Source organism: Rhamphochromis sp. 'chilingali', assembly GCF_963969265.1.
Source record: "Rhamphochromis sp. 'chilingali' genome assembly, chromosome: 1".
Lineage (NCBI taxonomy): Eukaryota > Metazoa > Chordata > Actinopteri > Cichliformes > Cichlidae > Rhamphochromis > Rhamphochromis sp. 'chilingali'.
The window spans coordinates 10,467,730-10,488,247 of record NC_137929.1 but is presented as its reverse complement, the minus strand read 5'-3'; the positions used below and the strand labels follow the sequence as shown (position 1 = coordinate 10,488,247).

The 20,518-nt window shown below is 42.5% G+C and overlaps 4 protein-coding genes across 6 annotated transcripts in view; all 4 read right to left on the bottom strand.

Annotated features, from left to right (window-relative positions):
• LOC308403394 (NACHT, LRR and PYD domains-containing protein 12-like) overlaps nucleotides 1–20,518 on the bottom strand; it is a 1,254,170-nt gene that overhangs the window by 1,150,881 nt on the left and 82,771 nt on the right. The gene's annotated exons all lie outside the window — the stretch shown is intronic.
• Nucleotides 1–20,518, bottom strand: part of LOC308403425 (NACHT, LRR and PYD domains-containing protein 12-like) — a 646,283-nt gene that overhangs the window by 549,318 nt on the left and 76,447 nt on the right. The window lies entirely within an intron of this gene.
• Nucleotides 1–20,518, bottom strand: part of LOC308403548 (protein NLRC3-like) — a 229,665-nt gene that overhangs the window by 153,159 nt on the left and 55,988 nt on the right. The gene's annotated exons all lie outside the window — the stretch shown is intronic.
• LOC308403787 (uncharacterized protein) lies at nucleotides 12,742–19,518 on the bottom strand. 2 transcript variants are annotated; one of them, XM_080893533.1, is made up of 4 exons: nucleotides 19,428–19,518; nucleotides 13,348–13,440; nucleotides 13,086–13,235; nucleotides 12,742–12,979 (listed from the first exon to the last, which is right to left on the bottom strand). In XM_080893533.1, exons 2-4 carry the CDS (start codon nucleotides 13,434–13,436, stop codon nucleotides 12,862–12,864), a joined length of 357 nt encoding a protein of 118 aa, XP_080749659.1. In that variant the 5' UTR covers nucleotides 13,437–13,440; nucleotides 19,428–19,518; the 3' UTR covers nucleotides 12,742–12,861. The 2 variants fall into 2 exon arrangements, with proteins under 2 accessions (XP_080749659.1, XP_080749658.1); XM_080893532.1 differs by having other exon boundaries at nucleotides 12,766–12,979; nucleotides 13,348–13,479.

Genomic DNA, 20,518 nt, shown 5'->3' with positions numbered 1-20,518 from the left:
AGCTAACGAAACAGATTATGAGACCTGGAGATCTCACATTGAACTGCTGTTAGCAGATCCAAATTTGGCACCTCTACAGATCACTCGTCGCATCCTTGAAAGTTTGCTACCTCCGGCAGCAGATGTTGTGAAAGGGCTGGGCTCAAACACAATTCCATCCATCTATTTAAAAGTGTTGGATTCTGCTTTTGCTTTAGTACAAGATGGTGAAGAGTTGTTTGCTCAATTCCTGAATACGTTACAGGATCCGGGTGAGAAACCCTCTGCTTTTTTGCAACGTTTACAACTCACATTAAACACTGTGATGAAAAGAGGTGGTATCTTGTCTTCAGACTTCAACAAACATTTACTCAAGCAGTTTTGTCGAGGATGCTGGGATAGCGATATCATAAACAAACTACAGTTGGAGAACTTGAGGAGCGATCCCCCATATTTTGCAGAGCTCCTCCTACTGCTTCAAACTGAGGAGGGTAGACAGCTGGCCAAGGAGAATCTCATGAAGAAGCACCTAACTGCATCGAAGCCTCGTGCCGCTGTTCATTCCCAGAGCACATGTGCTTGTAGCCATTCAGACACCAAGGCTATTAATGAGCTGAAGCAACAGATGCAGAAACTGCAGAGTCAAATGGCTGCTCTTCTCTCACAGAAATCTCAATTCTCCAAGCCAGCACCACCTCAACTCAGATCAGCACAACCAAGACCCAGCAGCAGTGCAACCAGTTCCCGGCCTAGAGCAGGCTACTGCTTTAAATGTGGAGAGGATGGGCACATGTCAGCAGGATGCGCCAACCCTCCGAACCCGACACTGGTTCTGAAAAAGAAGAAACAACTTGAAAAAAGACAGCAGGCTTGGGACAGCAATAACAAATCGTCAAACTAGAGGCAGTCTCTGTGGAGGGACAGACGGAGGCTGCAATCGACCCATGTCCCAGTTACAAGCAGGATGGACGTTCCATCACATTGCCTAAAGGACTCATTGGAACCAGAAGCACAGCACAGGTCACGATTGGAGGAACTGTATTCAACTGCCTGTTAGACACTGGGTCTCAGGTAACCACCATCTCTCACTCCTTCCACCATGATTATCTTTCTGACCATGAGATACAACCTCTGAAAAATCTACTGGAGATAGAAGGAGCAAATGGCCAAGCTGTTCCATACCTTGGTTATGTGGAGCTGAATGTCACTTTCCCTCCCGACTTCTTGGGTTCCACCACAGTTGTTGACACACTTGCCCTGGTAGTTCCTGATGTCCACTCGGCCCAACAGCCGTCAATACTGATTGGTACAAACACTCTGGACTTGGCATATGAGAGAGCATTCTCAGACCAACAACCCTCCATTCCAGCCCCACATGGATACAGAACGGTGCTGAAAATCCTTGAGCATCGATACAGACTGGCCAACAGTAACCATCATGGAATCATCAAGCTGCACACTGATGGACCACAGACCATCCCAGCTGGAAAAACTGTTGCCTTGGAGGGGTTAATTTGCGGACGCTGCCTCCAGGCCGAGAAGGCTGTGTTGGTGGAACATCCAACTTCGTCGCCTCTGCCAGGTGGCTTAATGGTCCCGTCTTGTGTCATGGATTTCCCTTCTCACCAGCCATACCACTTACCTGTGGTAATCTGCAACCAGTCTGATCATGATGTAACCCTCCCAGCCAAAGCCATCATTGCGGAGATCAGTGCCATTCAGTCTATTCAGTGTCAGGAAAGGAGTCATGACAGTATGCCTCCTAACCCTGTGACTTCTGGGTTCAACTTCAACTTTGGTAACTCCCCCTTAACACCGGAATGCAAGAGTCGTATTACTGAGAAGTTAAATGCCCTCCATGATGTCTTTGCAAAACACGACCTTGACTTCGGGAAAACCGACAAAGTGAAACATCAGATCAAGCTCTCTGACCCTACTCCCTTCAAACAGCGCCCAAGACCAATCCATCCTCAAGATTTGGATGCTGTGCGCCAACACCTGAAGGAGCTGGTTGACTCTGGGGTCATCAGAGAGTCAGAGTCACCTTTTGCATCACCCATTGTCGTGGTGCGAAAGAAGAATGGGAGTGTGCGGCTCTGCATTGATTACCGGAAACTAAATCTGCAGACCATCAAAGATGCATATGCATTGCCAAAGTTGGAGGATACTTTTACAGCTCTCTCTGGATCAGAATGGTTTTCAGTCCTTGACCTTAAATCTGGTTATTATCAGATTGAAATGGAGGAGGAAGACAAGAGCAAAACAGCATTCGTATGTCCACTTGGATTCTATGAGTTCAACAGAATACCCCAGGGAGTCACAAATGCACCCAGTACCTTCCAGCGACTAATGGAAAAGTGCATGGGAGAGATGAACTTGAAAGAAGTCTTGGTCTTCATTGACGACTTGATTATTTTTGCACCGACACTTGAAGAGCATGAGAGGAGACTACTGAAAGTCCTTCACCGTTTGAAGGAATTTGGACTCAAGCTCTCAGTTGAAAAGTGCATGTTTTTCCAGAAATCCGTTAAATACCTGGGGCATGTTGTGTCAAAGGATGGTGTACAGACAGATCCAGATAAAATCGAGACACTTAAGACCTGGCCGGTTCCAAAGAATCTTAAAGAACTTCGCTCTTTCCTGGGTTTCGCAGGATATTACCGTAGGTTCATCCAAGGCTACTCCAACATCGTTAAACCTTTGCATGACCTTACTGCTGGATATCCTCCATCACAGCGGAAACTCAGAGCTACCTTCAAGCGAGAGCAATATTTGGATCCTAAGGAACCACTTGCCAGTCGCTGGACTCCTGCATGTCAACAAGCCTTTGACACCATTATCAAAAAACTCACGACAGCACCAGTACTTGCTTTCGCCGATCCCCAGAAGCCTTACCTTCTCCATACAGATGCTAGTTCTACTGGGCTAGGAACTATTCTGTACCAGGAGCAACAAGGACAAAACCAGGTGATTGCTTATGCGAGTCGTGGTCTGTCGAGGAGTGAGTCAAAATATCCAGCTCACAAACTGGAATTTCTGGCTCTCAAGTGGGCTGTGACGGAGAAGTTTCATGACTACCTCTACGGCACCAACTTCACTGTCATTACTGACAGCAACCCACTCACCTATCTACTTACCTCTGCTAAATTAGATGCGACCAGTTACCGTTGGCTCTCTGCTCTTTCCACATTTTCATTCAAAATCATGTACAGATCTGGTAGGCAAAATCCAGATGCTGATGCTCTCTCTCGCAGGCCACATGGAGAGCTCTCCAATGACCAGATGTCCCAAAAGGAGAGGGAGAGAATTCTCTGATTTGCCCAACATCATCTGGGTCAGTCTTCCTCAATTTCCATCGATCAACACACAGTCAAGGCCCTTTGTGACCGGCAGCTCGTTTATAGTATGGCTGAAAAGATGTCCACCACCGCACTCATCCAGTCACTAACTGCCCATGCCGACAGTTTGCCTGACAGCTTCGTCAACGACACTCAGTTTGCACCTCCTGTTGTTCCTCAGCTGACAAATGCTGAAATCGCTGAGAGACAGAGGGAAGACCAGACCCTGAGGCATGTCATATTGCTGCTAGAGACTGGGGAAAGCCCACCTCCCGTCTTGCGGGATGAACTCCCAGAACTGCCCCTTCTACTCCAAGACCAACATCGCCTGGAGCTCCAAAACGCCATTCTCGTGAGGAGGCGGCAAGTTGGGGACCAGCTCTATCACCAGCTAGTGTTACCTCAGAAATTTCGGGCTGAAGTACTGTCAGAACTGCATGACAAGATGGGTCATTTGGGCATCGAACGTACTCTTGACCTCGTACGTCGAAGATTCTACTGGCCGAAAATGGCCAATGATGTGTGGAATAAAGTGAAGACATGTGAGAGATGCACCAAACGGAAAGCCTTACCTGAAAGAGCGGCACCCCTGGTGAACATTCGAAGTTATCGACCTCTGGAACTGGTTTGCATGGACTTTTTATCACTGGAACCCGACAGGAGCAGAACCAAAGACATCCTGGTAATAACAGATCACTTTACCAAGTACGCTGTCGCTGTCCCCACTCCAAACCAAAAAGCAAAGACTGTCGCCAAATGTCTCTGGGACAATTTTCTGGTTCATTATGGTATCCCAGAAAAGCTACATAGTGATCAAGGACCAGACTTTGAGTCACGCACAATAAAAGAACTCTGCAAAATGGCTGGAATTCACAAAATAAGAACTACACCATACCATCCACGAGGAAATCCAGTCGAGCGCTTTAACAGAACACTCCTGAATATGCTCGGAACACTCACCACAGAAGAGAAAACTCACTGGAAAGATTTTGTTAAGCCCTTGGTCCACGCATACAACTGCACCCAGAGTGATGTTACTGGCTACTCACCCTATGAGCTCATGTTTGGTCGACAACCTCGCCTCCCGATTGACCTGGTCTTTGGACTGCCTGTGGACGGCAATCAACCGACTCATTCGCAATATGTCCAGAACCTGAAGTCAAATCTAGAAAAGAGCTACAAAATTGCCATTGGCAATGCGGAGAAGCTCATGGAAAGGAACAAGAGCCGTTTCGGCCAACATATCACCCCCTCTGAACTGGACGTTGGTGACAGGGTGCTGGTACGTAATGTGAAACTCCGAGGCAAACACAAAATCGCAGTCAAATGGGAACCAGACATCTATGTGGTGGTAAAAAGATCAGAAAATCTTCCAGTGTACACTGTCCGACCAGAGAACAAATCCAAACCGATTCGTACTCTACACAGAGATCTCCTATTACCATGTGGATTCTTGCCACATTCCACTAGAACCAGCCGAACAACTGTAAAACCAACCAGGAAGCAGTCATTCAACCTTTCTGATGAGGACTGTGCACAACCTCAGTCAGACGATGAGGATGAAATGATACCGCATCAATGGTATGATCCTGTCTCAGAGCCTCTGCAATTCACCACTGTCTACAATCTGCCAGAACCATCATCCGCCGTTCCAGCCACTGAACCTTTACCATCTGATACACCAGTCTGTGAACCTGCTATGCTCCCTTTGCCTTCTCTTGAGCCAGCAGAGAGCGACACCCCTGACTCAGAAACCCCCGTCAAGGAGGAAGCTCCTGATACTGTGGAATCAGAGGACAGTCTGTCCTCTGCTGAACCTACCAATGTTGAATTGCTGACTGAGTCCAGTATGTCCTCTGCTGCTGATCTACCATCTAACTCTGACACCTCCAGCTCTGAACTAGAACCTCTGAGAACATCAACTCGGACCAGGAAACCCCTGGACCGGTTACAATACTCTACGCTTGGTCAGCCCATCTTGAAGAGTATTCAGGCACTAGTCCATGGCTTAACCACTGCCTTTACTCATGCACTGGAGGATGAAGAGGACCATCTGCTTACTGCCACTGAACAACCTGTCATCCGGACCCAACCACCATGTACAGGGACGTACATGAGATCGAGGGGGGAACCTGTAACCCATATCAACTACTGCCTGTCACATGACCCACGTCAGCTGATTTGAGGTCCCTCTTCTGATTGGCTCCTTTCACGTCGCGGCAACTCTGAAAACCGGCTGTGGAGGGATACTTCCGGGTTCGACTCCTGCTGTGGCTGTGAGTTTATGGCATTTAGAGCGGTATTGGAAAACAAAGCGTTTTCTCTCCTCAATTCATCTTTAAACTTTAAACTCAGCGGTCAGGTTTTTTTCCCCTTTGAATTGATCTTCTTCATATTGAAGTGGCGAGCCGGTAGGACCATCCTTTGTTTTCCCCTCTTTTCCCCCACTTAGCCGTCTTTGGATTACGGACATATTCCCCCTTGTATGAAGCTGGACCCCAAGGAGGAATACCTTAAAAGTGAACTTTAAACAGAAAAGGACTCTTAGCAAAAGGACTCTTGTACAGAAAAAATCACAGCATTGATTTATTATTTAATTGTGGACATTTACGTTGTGTGTTGTATTAATTATTTTGTTCCATTTCCCCTTTCCCCTATTTATTCAATATATTTTTGGTACAAGACATTGCAGTCTTTGGTCTCATCATTCACACCATCTAGGCTCCATAAAGAACTATTTCTTCTGTGCGTCAGTCAGTAAATTCATCCATTGACATAAACTAGTCCTTTAATAACTAAGCGTTACAAAGACAAAACAGAGTGAGGTCATAATCTGATGAATCTGCTCTTCACATCTGTGCTTCAGCTCCTCTTACTGTGTTTGACATGACACAACGATTGAGTCTCTCTCAGACCTGCAGACTTTTAATGAGAATCTTTGTTTGGCTTTAATCTGCAGATGAAGGAGGAAGATGGTGTCACATTTAGGCTTCCATAATGTCCACAGTCTGTCACTGAGATCTGATCCAGAGTCAGAGTGAAGACACACATTTGGACTGTTTCCTGTTTTGACTCCAGAACATTTTGAATGAGTTCAGCTCAGTGAAGAGTTCCAGCTGGAAATATGATCTCTGTTTGCTACCTGCTGTCAGGTACGACTGTTCACGTCCACACGCAGGAAAAACCTGCTGACTGTTACCAAACGGAGCAGAAATCTCATCACTGGACAATAATGATGAATGAACTCAGAGCTGCTGATATCAGATCTGATTTCAGGGGAACTAAACACAGAAATGATTGGCTCATTTTAGCTTTCTGAGCCATTATCTGCTGCTGTGTCGCTAGTTGGCAGAAAATGATTTGTATTCCTGTTCAGGGCTTCAGTGTTTATGAGTCCAGATCCAGGTGACAGCAAGTCAAAATGATGTTACCTGTCTGTGTCCAGCAGCAGCCTGTATTCACTTTGAATATTGTTATAACCTGACATGGATCAGTTTGTCTTTGATTGGTTTGTAAATGTCACTGTTTCCATTGGACCTGAGTGACGTACAAAGACAGAGAGGGAGAGAGAGGATGGAGACAGCAAAGAGAGAGCAAACACAAACAGGTGAGAGTGGACAGGTGACCAAGGTCAGCAACCAATCAGAGAGCTTCTGTTTGACCCACAGTCACTGATGATGACTGTACATAACCAAGCAGTGTGTTACTCTGATATCAAATATGGATCCTGCTCTTATAATAATGATCATCAGATGATATTATTGTGTTATTTTGTAGCTGAATACGATGTTTGTGTGATTATCAGTGAAAGAAGCAGTGAGGAGGATGGAGAGAGAGAGAGGACAGAGGCTGAAGTTAGAAACACTAAAAGGATTTTTCATGGATTTCATGGATGATTTGAGTGATTTCCAGCAGGACACTTAAACATGTCAGTGGACGTCCTAAAGAACATATTCACTGATATGAAACGTGTCATTGAACAGGATTAATATCAGTGGAAACATGGTGGAAACAGCTGTGACTGCATGGATGTGACACACTTCAAATCTGTTCTCCACTCTTGGATTTGGGATCCATGGAGCTGCTGCTGAGTCTGTACAATAAAGGAATGGTGTGGAAGGTTGCAGCGTACGGACACAAACACTTTGTGCTTACAATCTGATTTTATTTTCAACATTAAACTACTAACCTACACTGATTAATGATGTTAATGATCACATCTGGACTCACCCAGCCTTTCTGCAGTTCCTCACAGCTGGAATCAGTCTCTGTTGTCCCTGCCATGATGTGTTGTACTTCTGCAGGTCCAACTCATCCAGAACCTCCTCTGACATCTGCAGCATGAAGGCCAGAGCTGAGCACTGGATCTCAGAGAGTTTCTTCTTTGATCTGTTCTCTGACTTCAGGAACTCTTGGATCTCCTCATGTACTGAGAGGTGGTTCATCTCCATCAGACAGTGGAAGATGTTGATGCTTCTGTCAGGAGAGATTTTATCACTGTTCATCTTCTTCAGGTTGTTGATGACTCTCTGGATGGTTCCTGGACTGATCTCTGTCTGACCCAGCAGACCTACTAAGAGTCTCTGGTTGGACTCCAGACAGAGGCCATGAAGGAAGCGAACAAACAGGTCCAGGTGGCCATTTTTACTCTGGAGGGATTTCTTCATGGCTCGTTTAAGGAAATCAACCAGAGAGGACTCTTTGTATTTTTTTCCCAAAAAGTTCTTCAGCACCTTTGTCTTCCTGTTGGTGAAACAGTGGAACATGTAGACTGCAGCCAGAAACTCCTGAATGCTCAGATGAACAAAGCAGTAGACTGGTTTCTGGAAGATCACACACTCTCTTTTGAAGATCTCTGTACAAACTCCTGAGTACACCGAGGCCTCTGTCACATCCAGACCACACTGCTCCAGGTCTTCTTGGTAGAACATGATGTTTCCTTTCTCCAGATGTTCAAACGCCAGCCTCCCCAGCTTCAGAAGAATTTCCCTGTCAGCCTCCGTCAGCTCCTGTGGACTCGTCTCATGTCCCTCATGGTACTTGTTCTTCTTCCGTTTTGTCTGAACCAGCAGGAAGTGTGAGTACATGTCAGTCAGGGTCTTGGGCAGCTCTCCTCTCTGCTCTGTAGTCAACATGTGCTCCAGAACTGTAGCAGTGATCCAGCAGAAGACTGGGATACTACACATGATGTGGAGGCTCCTGGATGTCTTCATGTGGGAGATGATTCTGCTGGACAGCTCTTCATCACTGAATCTCCTCCTGAAGTACTCCTCCTTCTGGGCGTCAGTGAAGCCTCGTACTTCTGTTAGCCTGTCAACACATGTAGGAGGGATCTGATTGGCTGCTGCAGGTCGGGAAGTTATCCAGACGAGAGCCGAGGGAAGCAGATTCCCCTGGATGAGGTTTGTCAGCAGCTGGCTGACTGATGACTTCTGTGTGACATCAGACAGCAGCTTCCTGTTGGTGAAATCCAATGAAAGTCTGCTTTCATCCAGGCCGTCAAAGATGAACAAAAGCTGAGAGACAGCCAGCTTCTCTGCTGTGACCTTCTGTAATGTTGGATGGAAAACATGGAGCAGCTCCAGAAGACTGTACTGCTCATCTCTGATCAGGTTCAGCTCCCTGAATGAAAGCAGAACCACCACACTGACATGTTGGTTCTCCAAGCCCTCTGCCCAGTCCAGAGTGAACTTCTGCACTGAGAAAGTTTTTCCAACACCAGCCACGCCGTTGGTCAGAACCACTCTGATGGGTCTCTGTTGGTCAGGTAAGGCTTTCAAGATGTCCTGGCACCTGATTGGAGTGTCATGGAGGGCGTCCATCTTGGAAGCTGTCTCCAGCTGCCTCACCTCATGTTGGGTATGAACCTCTTCACTCTGTCCCTCTGTGATGTAGAGCTCAGTGTAGATCCTGTTGAGGAGGGTTCTACTTCCTGTTTCATCACTTCCTTCAGTCACACGTTCACATCTCCTCCTCAGACTGATCTTATGTTCATCTAAAACCTCCTGCAGACCAACATCTGCTGAAAGAAAGAAAAACAATGAGACTAAAGAGAAAGAAAACTCTTCAATGTCTGAACAACACAAGAAGTCCAGTTTTCAGAAATGAGTCCATCAGCAGACAGATGTTCAGTCTTACTTTGTACACAGCTGCTCTGACTGGCTGTCTGCAGTCCAGCTCTGCTTCTGGATCTTTCTCCACACTGTGCAGAAGCTCTGATGGTGACACAGAAAAGTCAAAGTGGAGATACTTCTGTGCACCTTTGATTAGACTCATTATAAAAAGGAAAACAAAGTTTGAACACAGTCATGTTTCCAGTTCACTGACTTACATTTATTCCATGGACACTCACTCTAACCTGAACCACAGCTACAACCCAACATTGTTGAGGCCTCATCTCCTCCTTTCCTGACTGTAGAGGTTAAATATGCAACAACCAACAAATAAAAGAATTTGGTTCATTTCAAAGAAATTCACACGGTGACCAAGTAAAGTAACCGTAGTAAAGGAGACAACATCCCGTTGATGGTGGGATTATTTGAAAGATTTGCTTTAGTCACGTCACCAAATGCAGTTGAACCACCCCTGGATCCATGTTTGACCATTCTACCACTCTGAGCTCTGCTTTTTAATCATTTTATTATTATCATCATTCATTTATTCATTCTTTGGAGGGGGGCTATTTCCTAATGCCGCCCTAATAAGCTGATGTTCAAGGGGAAATATAACAGAAACTCGTTCAGTGTTATTCATTAATAAATTAACAGATAAACTGTGAAGAAGAAAAAAACTGAGATTTAAAGGAGAGAGTGAGAAACTTGATCATCCATCCTCATAATACATGTTTATCAGTATCTGCTGTGACCATACTGCAGTAATAACTACAAGTCTACATTTCTGTGACTGTTGATCAATCACAGCAGGAATCTGAGCTCATCTCTGCACACAGAGCAGCTTCAGCTCTGGGATAAACTGCTCGCTTCACGTCCTTCTCAGCTCACAGACACTCATCCTGATATTTTCCTTTAACATTTGATGGTATAATTCATCTGAGTTTACACTTTATCTGCATGAATACAGAAAAACAGACCCAAACACCATGAACCATCAGTTTCACCATGTAGAATATATTGTTGTTTCCTTGCTTTTAATTCAGAGAAAAACTCTGATTTGGATTTTCTCTGTTCTCTTTGCCACAGCCCATCCCAGCAGCAGCTGAAGCAGCTGACTGTCACAACACTGAATAACACTTTAGGAGGAACGTCTTGATGCATTCTCAATCATCCAGGAAAGTAAATCTCCAAAAGTTGATTCTGTTCATCGGGACGTAGCGCAAATGTGGTTATCCCAGCTGGACTTTTGTCAAAGCTGGAAAGGTTCCTAAAGAAAGCTCCAGCCGATCCAGGAGAGAAGGACAACCACTGCCTAAGAGAAAACCTGTAGCTATCCCGTATGTGTCAGGAGTATCGGAGCAGTTGAGACGCATTTTTTTTCTAAACACCGGGTCTCTGTGGCTTTTAAACCCCAAAACACGCTGCGCCAAAAATTGGTCCACCCCAAGGATCGGGTCCCCCGACAGAAACAGAGTAACATAGTGTACGCTGTTAAGTGCAGGAGGATTGCCAGGATTTATACATCGGGGAAACCAAACAACCTCTGGCTACAACACAGAAGAGCCACCTCGTCAGGCCAGGACTCTGCAGTCTATTTACACCTACAGGCCAGTGGACACTCTTTCAATGATGAGGATGTAACATCCTGGACAGGGAGGAACGCTGGTTTGAGGGCGGAGTCAAGGAGGCCATTTACGTGAAAAGGGAAAGACCATCTCTGAATGGAGGAGGGGGCCTAAGGGTACATCTGTCACCATCTTACAATGCTGTGATTGCAGCCATTCCCCAACTCTCTGTGAATGGGACTCACGGCCATTGATCTTTGATCAGTGGTTGTTGATCAATGGTCATGAGAATTTTCATAATTAAGATTAAGGAACTGACCTCCCAGCCCCTTGTTCCTTCAGTGGGCTGGTTTCAGTCATTATGTAAATGACCTGTTTATAAGATTGAAACCTGCTGTCAGCTGAGACTGAAGGAGTCACCTGGATGAGTGACGAAATGTTTCTCTCACAAAATGCTACGAACAGATGAACAGAATCAACCTTTGGAGAAAGTTGAATCAGTATTTAAGCTTTAAGAGGGTATTTTAACACAAACATCAGTCCTTCTACTTAAGTATGTTTGCCACTTTGTTTACGCCTAAATTAACTTTACTGTTAACGAGTTTTCATGTTTCTGTAATCCACCAGTGTGCTCATGCTTTTTTAAGTGAAAACATATTTTTAATGATCAAATATAATTATGTTTGTTATTTGTGGATTTTAAATGTCCTTGACAGAGACAGATGATAATCATTATCCTGCACTGTGGTCTCAGGTTTGGTCGAGCTAGCACAAAGAATGGCTATGTTGAACTTCCTCCTGGGATCCACACTAAGAAGTGAGTCCAACATTAGCAGGGTCTCTTTCCTTTATCTGGATTCACTTTAGCATTCACAGTCACGTGAAGCTTGTTATTAACTCGATAAGTCAACCCAGGGTTTCAGCTGAGCGCTCACATGAAACACATGGTGTTGGCAGCATCTGATCAATCATATTCATGGAGACGTGTATCAGCAACAGAGCAGCTGAGTTTGCAGAAGGAAGTCAAACTAAACCACAGGAACAATATGAGGAGATTACACACATAATAAAATACTAGCAGTAACACAGCTGCTGCAGACAAATCAGTCGTGTGATCGTGTGTGAGAGGAGAAGGACTGTAAAGGAGTTTGGTGTTAAAAGCTCTGTATGAATGTGGGAGACTTTGAAGGGCTTTAAAAAGGCCAATATAAAATAAAAGGCAGCAAAATTGCTGAGTGTGAAAGTCACCAGACTTATCAGACCTTTGTGATTAAGACCTGTAAGAACACCTATTTGTACTTGTTGGCATTATATCAAACACAAACGTATATTAAGCCTTTGTTTGAACTCTGGTTGAATTTGTTACTTTCAGACTGTGAAACATCACAGAGGCTGCAGCTGCAGATCTTTTATTCACCTGGAAATTTACTTTAAATGTTAGATGGAAAATGTATTACTCAGTTTCACCAAAGTAAGAACAAGAATCCATAAACCTTCATAAAGACAAAGATCTCCCAGAATTGAGCAGCTGAAGTGTCACTGAAGGGAAAAACTATTTGTCCTCCTCCATCCAGCAACACCTGAAACACCTGAGTGGAAGCTCCTCCCTACACTGTGTTTGAAGCAAAGCACAAAGGAGACACCTGCTGGAGCAGCTGGAGTCCTACGGACACTCAGCCTCTTCACTACACAAACACCTCCTACAACATCCACTCTTTCCACTCTGACTGCTGTGTTTGTGGAAACACTCCAACACACACCGCTTCACATACCAACATAGAAATGTGTGTGAAAAAGAGCTGAGCTGATATTAAACATGAGGATTTATTCAAAAATACAGAGTCAGGAACAACATCTGGACACACATTACCTCTCAGCAGCAGAAGAACAGCCTTTAAAGTCTTCACCAATACCCTTCGAGTCGTTGCTCTTTAAGGAAACACAGCTGGGTTCAGGTCCAGGAGATTCTGGCCTCTTATTGATCCTAAAAGAAAAACAATAAATGTAACAGTTTCATGAGACAGGAAGGAAAAACTGGAAATATTAAATTAAAGACATGATGAACAATCTCATAAAAATAATGTACTTACTCTTTGTCACATAACAGTCTTTTGTTAAAGTTTTCACCAATTTCCTTCGAGATGTTGCTCTTCAAGGAAACACAGCTGGGTTCAGGTCCAGGCTCTGGATTAGTTTCAGGGTTATGTCCAGCTGAGCCTGGTACGCCCCACAGCTCTGGGCTTTAAAACAACACACACAGAGGTATGAGTGTGAATAATGATGGAGCAGTGATGTGAGTGCTGAGCTGTGACATGGAGAAGAGTCATGGACAGTTAGAGATGGTCATCTCACCTCTGAGCTTTGGTCTGGCTCCCATGTTCCCCACACAGAGTGCTTTTAGAGGGAGGGACTCCCTCCTCTCTGTCCTCACACTGATCCATTCTGCTCAATTCACATCAGCTCACACACACTTTCTACCTTCACCTGCAGAGGAAACACAAACCATTCATGTGCACATCAACTGAGAGCTGCAGAGGTCGTGTCTGATGTGTTGGACTAACATCCATCTGAGACGCAGCTTTCATCAGTTCACTACAAAAAGTGTCACAGAGCCGAGTTCAGCCTCCAAATCCTCCATTACTGTAGTCCTACAAAGCAGCAGGTCAAACATGGCTGCAGAGAGCAGCTTTATGTCAGTAACCATGTCCAGGACCGAGCTGACTGCTTACAGAGTTCATACTCTAACTGCTAGCTGCTCTGCTAGCTAAGCTAACTCAGTAACAGTGACTCTGACAGCAGTTACTGTGGAACAGCGGCCGAGCTCAGGACACATTCAGTGTGTTTAGTCTGAGTACTGGACTCTGATTCAATGGATTCAATCCAGCTCAGAGTTTCATGTGTTCATCAGAATAAAATACATGTACTAATATAACAAAAGTAATGCTCTGAATGCAGGACTGTAATGGAGGATAAATAAGGTTTTTACAGCCTGAAAGAAACATTCAGTTCATATATTTTATGCAGATCTGTTAAATGATGATGGGTATGTTAAGATAGTTAAAGAGCTCCTCCATAACATTTACAACAATGTAACAATTGGCAATTACATACATAGATGGGAATTTTTTTTTAAATTTAAAGTTAAAGAATTTTCAATTACGTTTAGTAAAATGAAAAGTAGACAATAGAAGGAATTTGAAAGTAAATTACTTTACAATATAAATAACTATTGTAATAGACATTTTATGTCAGAGGCTGATAAGAAATCCCTGTTGTCTTTACAGGCTCAATTAGATGATCTATACAAGAAAAAGGCTCATGGAGATTACATTAGAGCTCGTGCAAAATGGATAGAAGGTGGTGAAAAAGTGCTTCATATTTCTACAATTTGGAGAAACGGAAGCAAGAAAAGAAATCTATCAATACAATAATCGTAAATGGGGAGAAATGCACAAATCATAAGACTATAGCAGAAGAAAAACATAAATTTTACTCAAATTTATACTCCTCGAAATATTTAATCACTGATTCATTAACTTGTTTTGATCAGATTGAATCTTATATTCCAAAAATCGATTCTGTATTCAGAGAAATGTGTGATTCTGATATATCACTGGATGACTGAGATCAAGCCTTAACCCTTTAAGACCTACCATAGAACCAAGTCCGCCAGAGCTTATAGTATATTTTTACATGCTGCGGAGCCATTTTTGGGAGCATTTCAAGTTGCTATACATCAATACAACCATTATAGCCCACATTTTAATAATATGTATTCATTAAGTGCATAGTAATTACATAAATTGCAAAAAAGTGCAATAAACTACAAAAAAATTGAAAATCGTTTTTGCTTTTTTAACATATATTTGTAGTTAGAGAAATTTAAGAGGCTTATCCCTCAAAACTGTAAATACAAAAAAGTTGCACAAAATAGTTTCCCACCACAGGAAATTTATTTTGAGTGTCTTCATAGTTTTATTTTTGAAATACACCAATTTTTATACACTGCAGGAAAAACGAAAATAAATATTATACTGCAAATTTGCAAAAAAGCAGCATATGCATCAAAATAAACTATTTCCAGCAGTGCAATATGAGTCCTAAGCATCCCAGAAACGACACAGAAAGTCATAAAGTCAAAGATAACTTTTAAAAAGACCAGTATAGGCCCTGAGGCCCTGATGGTAAAAAAGACTACATTTCCGCGAAAATGACGTCACTTCCGGTTTCGGGCAGGTAATGGCGGAAATGCAGAAGTTCGCGCTGACGTCTATTCCAACGTAGGAAGTGTTATGAACAGCTGATCGGATTGGCAAAGCGTGTTTCTGGAATATTATGTTTTTGTTCCTGCAAGCGCTTTTTATGCAGTTTTTGCAAAGCTTTATGTGGAAGGAAACCGTGACCTAGGACAAGCTGATGGCATAAGATGTAAGTACAACTCCTCCGGTTTCATATGCAAAAAAATTTTTTGCGCTAGCTTACGTGGTTGCAGTGCTACCGGGATTTAAAAATAGTTACACCAAACAGAGCGTGCCCGCTCCGATCGGCTCTAAAGGGTTAAACAAACTGAAAATGGACAAAGCTGTTAGAACAGCTTTGAAATTCATATGAGTTGTTCGCACTAAAGAAAAAATGTGAATTATTAACTATTCATGATTGTGACCTAGTAGCTCTCTTAACATAGCTATTAAAACTGACATTAAATATTTGGGTATTATAATGTCAAAGAACACAAATAATAGAGAAAATCTAAATTTTGAGCAAATTACCCAGAAATCTAAAAAGATTTTAAACAGCTGGCTACAAAGACACCTCTCCATCTTTGGACGTCTCATGCTTACTAAAACAGAAGGTATCTCTCGATTGATTTATCCATCACAATGGTTATATGTTTCCAATGGTCTAATCAATAATATAAATCGAATTAATTTCAATTACATTTGGAGAAACAAGCAACATTATGTTGGGAAGAAAGATATAGTGAAGTCATTTGAAGAAGGAGGTTTGAATGCGATTGATTTTGAAGCAATGATGGTTCCATCAAACTCAAATGGTTGCAATCTTGCATAAATATTTCAAACGGTATTTTGGTTTTATTTCCCAAAGTAATTTTCAAGAAGCAGGGTGGCATTGAATTTCTTATAAAGTGCGAGTTTGAAATATCCAAATTAAATTATCCAATTTTCACAAACAGGTTCTCCAGTACTGGAAAATGATATACAAGCATATTTTTTCTCCACATACAAATTCGATTTGGAACAACAGATGTATACGATAAAAGAAAATCCATCTTTTATAAGGATTGGATGGATCATGGAATTTGGACGGTTTTACACCTTTTAGACAATGACGGAAATGTGTTAACATATAACAAATTCATAGATAATTATGGCATATCATGTACTCAGAGTAAATTCATTAAAGTTGTGAAAGCCATTCCCCCTACAATGATTCAGATGTCTTCCCCAGATTGAACAACAACCCGTCAACAACATGCTGAGCTGTGACTCTTCTTCCCTCTAAAGTGCTGGGCCATATTTCAGGAAGCCGGTTTAGAAAACTCAGAGTGAAAAACGATACTCAGGGTTGAGTAACCCCGAACTGTCCAACTCGGAATATTCGGTTTCAGAAAGGCTGATAACAATTAGTTCAATCAACGCGGAGTTGCTTTAACCCCAAGTTAAGCGCGCGCACGAGGATACATAAAGCCCTGATTAGTGGAGCACAGATTAAGCGAGTCACCATGGAGACGGAGGGAAAGAAGGCGCGGTCAATGTATTTTACAGCGCTTGAGGCCGAAATTCTGATGGCAGCATATGCCGATAACATGCAAATTTTGCAGAAAAAAAGTAACACAGCCTCAGCTTCAAAAGAAAGGGAGCATGCATGGTAAAACATAGCCGACAGAGTCAATGCGTGAGTGTTAATTTAAACATTGATCTAGGGATTTCCACCCATTTAACACGTTATTTTATTATATTTTATTTTGTATTTCACACATTTTATTTTGTGATGTGATGTGAGCGCAGGTGCAACCCAACAGGCCCCAAACGTTCCTGGCAGCAAGTAAAAATGAAATATAAAAATATAGTCCAAACAGGTAAGGTGTAATTGTATTATGAGCCATAGTGCTTGGTCTGTTTGTCCCATGTAAATCAATTGCAGTTAGAGGCTACATTAATTTTCTTTCCGTAAGCACTTATTGAAATTATCTGAGCACATTACAAGTACATATTTGCTTACTCTGTATGCTCAAATGTGACCCGTTATGGCCAACAGAAAAAAAGCGGAGGCCCGAAAAACAGGTGGGGGTCCTCCACCACCACCACTCACAGAGCCTGGCCACTTGGCTTCCACATTTGTGATAATGTTGGCAGCATCACATATGATCTTCACAGTGCAGAGAACACAAATTAGCATCCATTACTATGATGAAATAATTTGTTAGTTTGAAATGCTACAGGGAACTATGTACCTGCACATTAATGCTGTGGAAAGACTTCCTGTTCACATAGTCTCCTTCATTTACTGAAGGAGCAATGATTGGAATGTGAGTGCAATCTATACAGCCAATCACGCCTGGGAACCGTGAAAATAAATGTAAAATTTAAGTAGTAGTTCAAGTATCACCACATCATAAATTAAGTTTTGGTCACCTTGATACCTGCAATTTTGTGGAATCCCTCTTTGATAAATCTTGTGGGTCTATGACCGGGGAACACCACAAACGAGTACAGGAGACGTTTCAGTGCAACTGTAACATTCCTGACTGCCCGACAGACGGTAGCCTTGGAAACGTGCTCAGCGTCACCAATATTATACAGAAAGCTCCCGTTTGCAAAAAACCGAAGTGCAATACAAATAATATGTACAGAACTGAGAGAATGTCCGCGATGTGTCACATGAGCAATATTAGGCCTGAGGATGTTATTCAAATAAATTATAGATTGTGCTGAAAAACGGTAACGTTCACACAGAAAATCATCAGGAAATGATAAAATGTCTGAACGCGCTCTAATCACTCTCTCCCGGCGGAGAGCTCTGCGGAGAATTTGGGCTTCAACATCTACTGGCTCTTCAAGGACGGGGCACGCCATGTCTGACACTTCCTACAGTCAGGTTTCTGACAAAGAGGCGGAGAAGGTCAGGGTTAGTTGAAGTAAACCTGCTAGGGGGCAGGTTAGCTTCACGGAGTGTGTGGTCATAGTGACTCACTCAGGATTAATCTAAACTCGCTTTGTGAAACCAAAAACCCAGAGTTTTCGTTAACTCAGGGTATACTTACTCAGAGTTTGCACTAAACCGGCTTCCTGAAATAGGGCCCAGGCAGAGCTCTTTGAGTTTCTTGTGCATGAGGGAGAGAACTGGACAAAACTCATACTGGAGACATACAAACACAGATGTGTTTGTATGTCTCCAGTATGAGTTTTGTGTGGGGGTCAAGATGTGACCCCATAAACAACTTCCCTAAACCTGCAGTCCAGCTATTGTTGGGATTTAAATATATATTCTTAATTCTTATTTACTCATTATATTTTTTTATTTATTTTAATATGAGATGCCTTCAGAAACTGAGCTCAGAGGAGACAAGACTAGGTTAAGGCATAAAACAATAAAATAAGGTACGACCTCTCTCATGATCCCAAGTTGTGTGTGCATGCCAGAGCACTCTGGAAGGCACACAGAGTCTTTACAGACTACTAAGGATCAAACCTCTATCATCATGCAATCGATTATAAAACTAAGCATATATGAGTAAATCTTTCTAAGCATAAATGACAATCAACAATATTAACCTTACAATTGGCACCAGGGATTTACTCTTAGGCAATAGGGCAGTTTTACTTGCTGCTCAGCAAAAACATATTTATGTTACAGTTTTTTCAGCTAAGAAGAGCTTAAAGACTCTCAGCTTTTATACTCAAGCCCCTGTAAATAGTTGGACAAAAAAATAATTTTCTCAGAAGTGTTCATGTTCATGTTCCTTTATTCACAGATTATTTCACAGATAGAGACTGAATAACATTTGTAACCCGGCACTTTGCAAAAACCAATGACTTTAAATAAGTATTGTATTATTTTAAAAGTCGGAATATAGTATAAATACTATGCCTAACCAGAAACTTGTGACTTTTATTAAAAAAATATTTTTAAAAAAATTGATCGTTTAAATGCATTTATCTTTAAATAGTTTTTGTCATTAACCAAAATGCAGTGAGTTTATTTTCGAAATGTAAAACCTGTCAAACCCGTTTATGGTGTGAACAAAGCGGACACTTTATGACGCAGTATTTTAAAGCAGAGTCAGACATGAGAATCTAGAAACTATCAACTACATGTAGGTAAAAGACTAACTTGTGACTTTTTTTAGCTTGTGCTGTTTCCATGAATACAAAGACAAATTGTTAAAGGAGGAAACAAAGCAAACTTACAGTTTCTTCACACACCAACAAGCTCCGCTCCACACCTGGACACTAAACACGGACACACAGCTGAGCTTCTTCCGGGAAGGAGGCGGGACTCCACCTGAAGCTCACAGGTGGGAGGGGCTCAGCTCTGTGTGTGCTGATGTGTTAACTTTAAAAATATGCCGTCTGACTGCTCAGACTGAGTCAGAGTAAAGTTCACATGCTGACGTGTGGAGACATGAAACCTTGTTGTAGCTGCAGGTGTGAACACACTGATCCCAGATCAGCTCTGCTGTATTTGTAACATGAACATTTCTGCTGCAAAGCTTCAAATGTTCAGCATGTTTCTTTGTTTCCAGTCTATAGAGCCAGTCACACTTTCTACCTTCACCTGTGCAGCAGAGGCGGAGGCAGACATTTGAAACCAACCGTCCAATCAGTGAGCAGCATCAACACCTGAGCTTCATTCAGACTCTGTTATTGAAGATGTTGTTGGTACAAAGTTCATCTGCTGCTCACATGAATCCTGTGATGAAAGCTTTGTTTCACTGAATGTTTCTTCAAAGCTCATTTCAACCTGTTGAAGTCATGAATTAAAGTGCAGACTGAGAGTGGATCACATGATGTTTAAGGTGTGTCATGTGACATGTTCAGTATTGTCACACATGTCTAGTTTGTCCCTGATATCATAACTGCTCAAACACTGATGATTATATTTGAAGAATTATTACTGATGGCAGCAAAGTTTGAATTGAGCTCTCTGTCTGTGCGGATTTGTCGCCCTCTGGAGGTCAAAGCACAAACTGCATGATGTCACTGTAACCAGTGACATCATGCAGATATATATACATATATATACATATATATATACACACATATACATATATCACTGACTTTCAGCTTGTTGTGTTTGTGGATGTATGACTGACTTTAATTATTAAACATTCGCACATAAATAAGTGACGTCATATTCAGTACTTTTGACAGTTCACTCTTCAGCTGCTCCATCTTATTAGGGAAATTCCATGTACATAAATGTAAATTTCAAAACTCAACCCCATCATTTAATTTGTTTTTGATTGAAATTGAATATTACTTAAACTCTCTTAAATTAA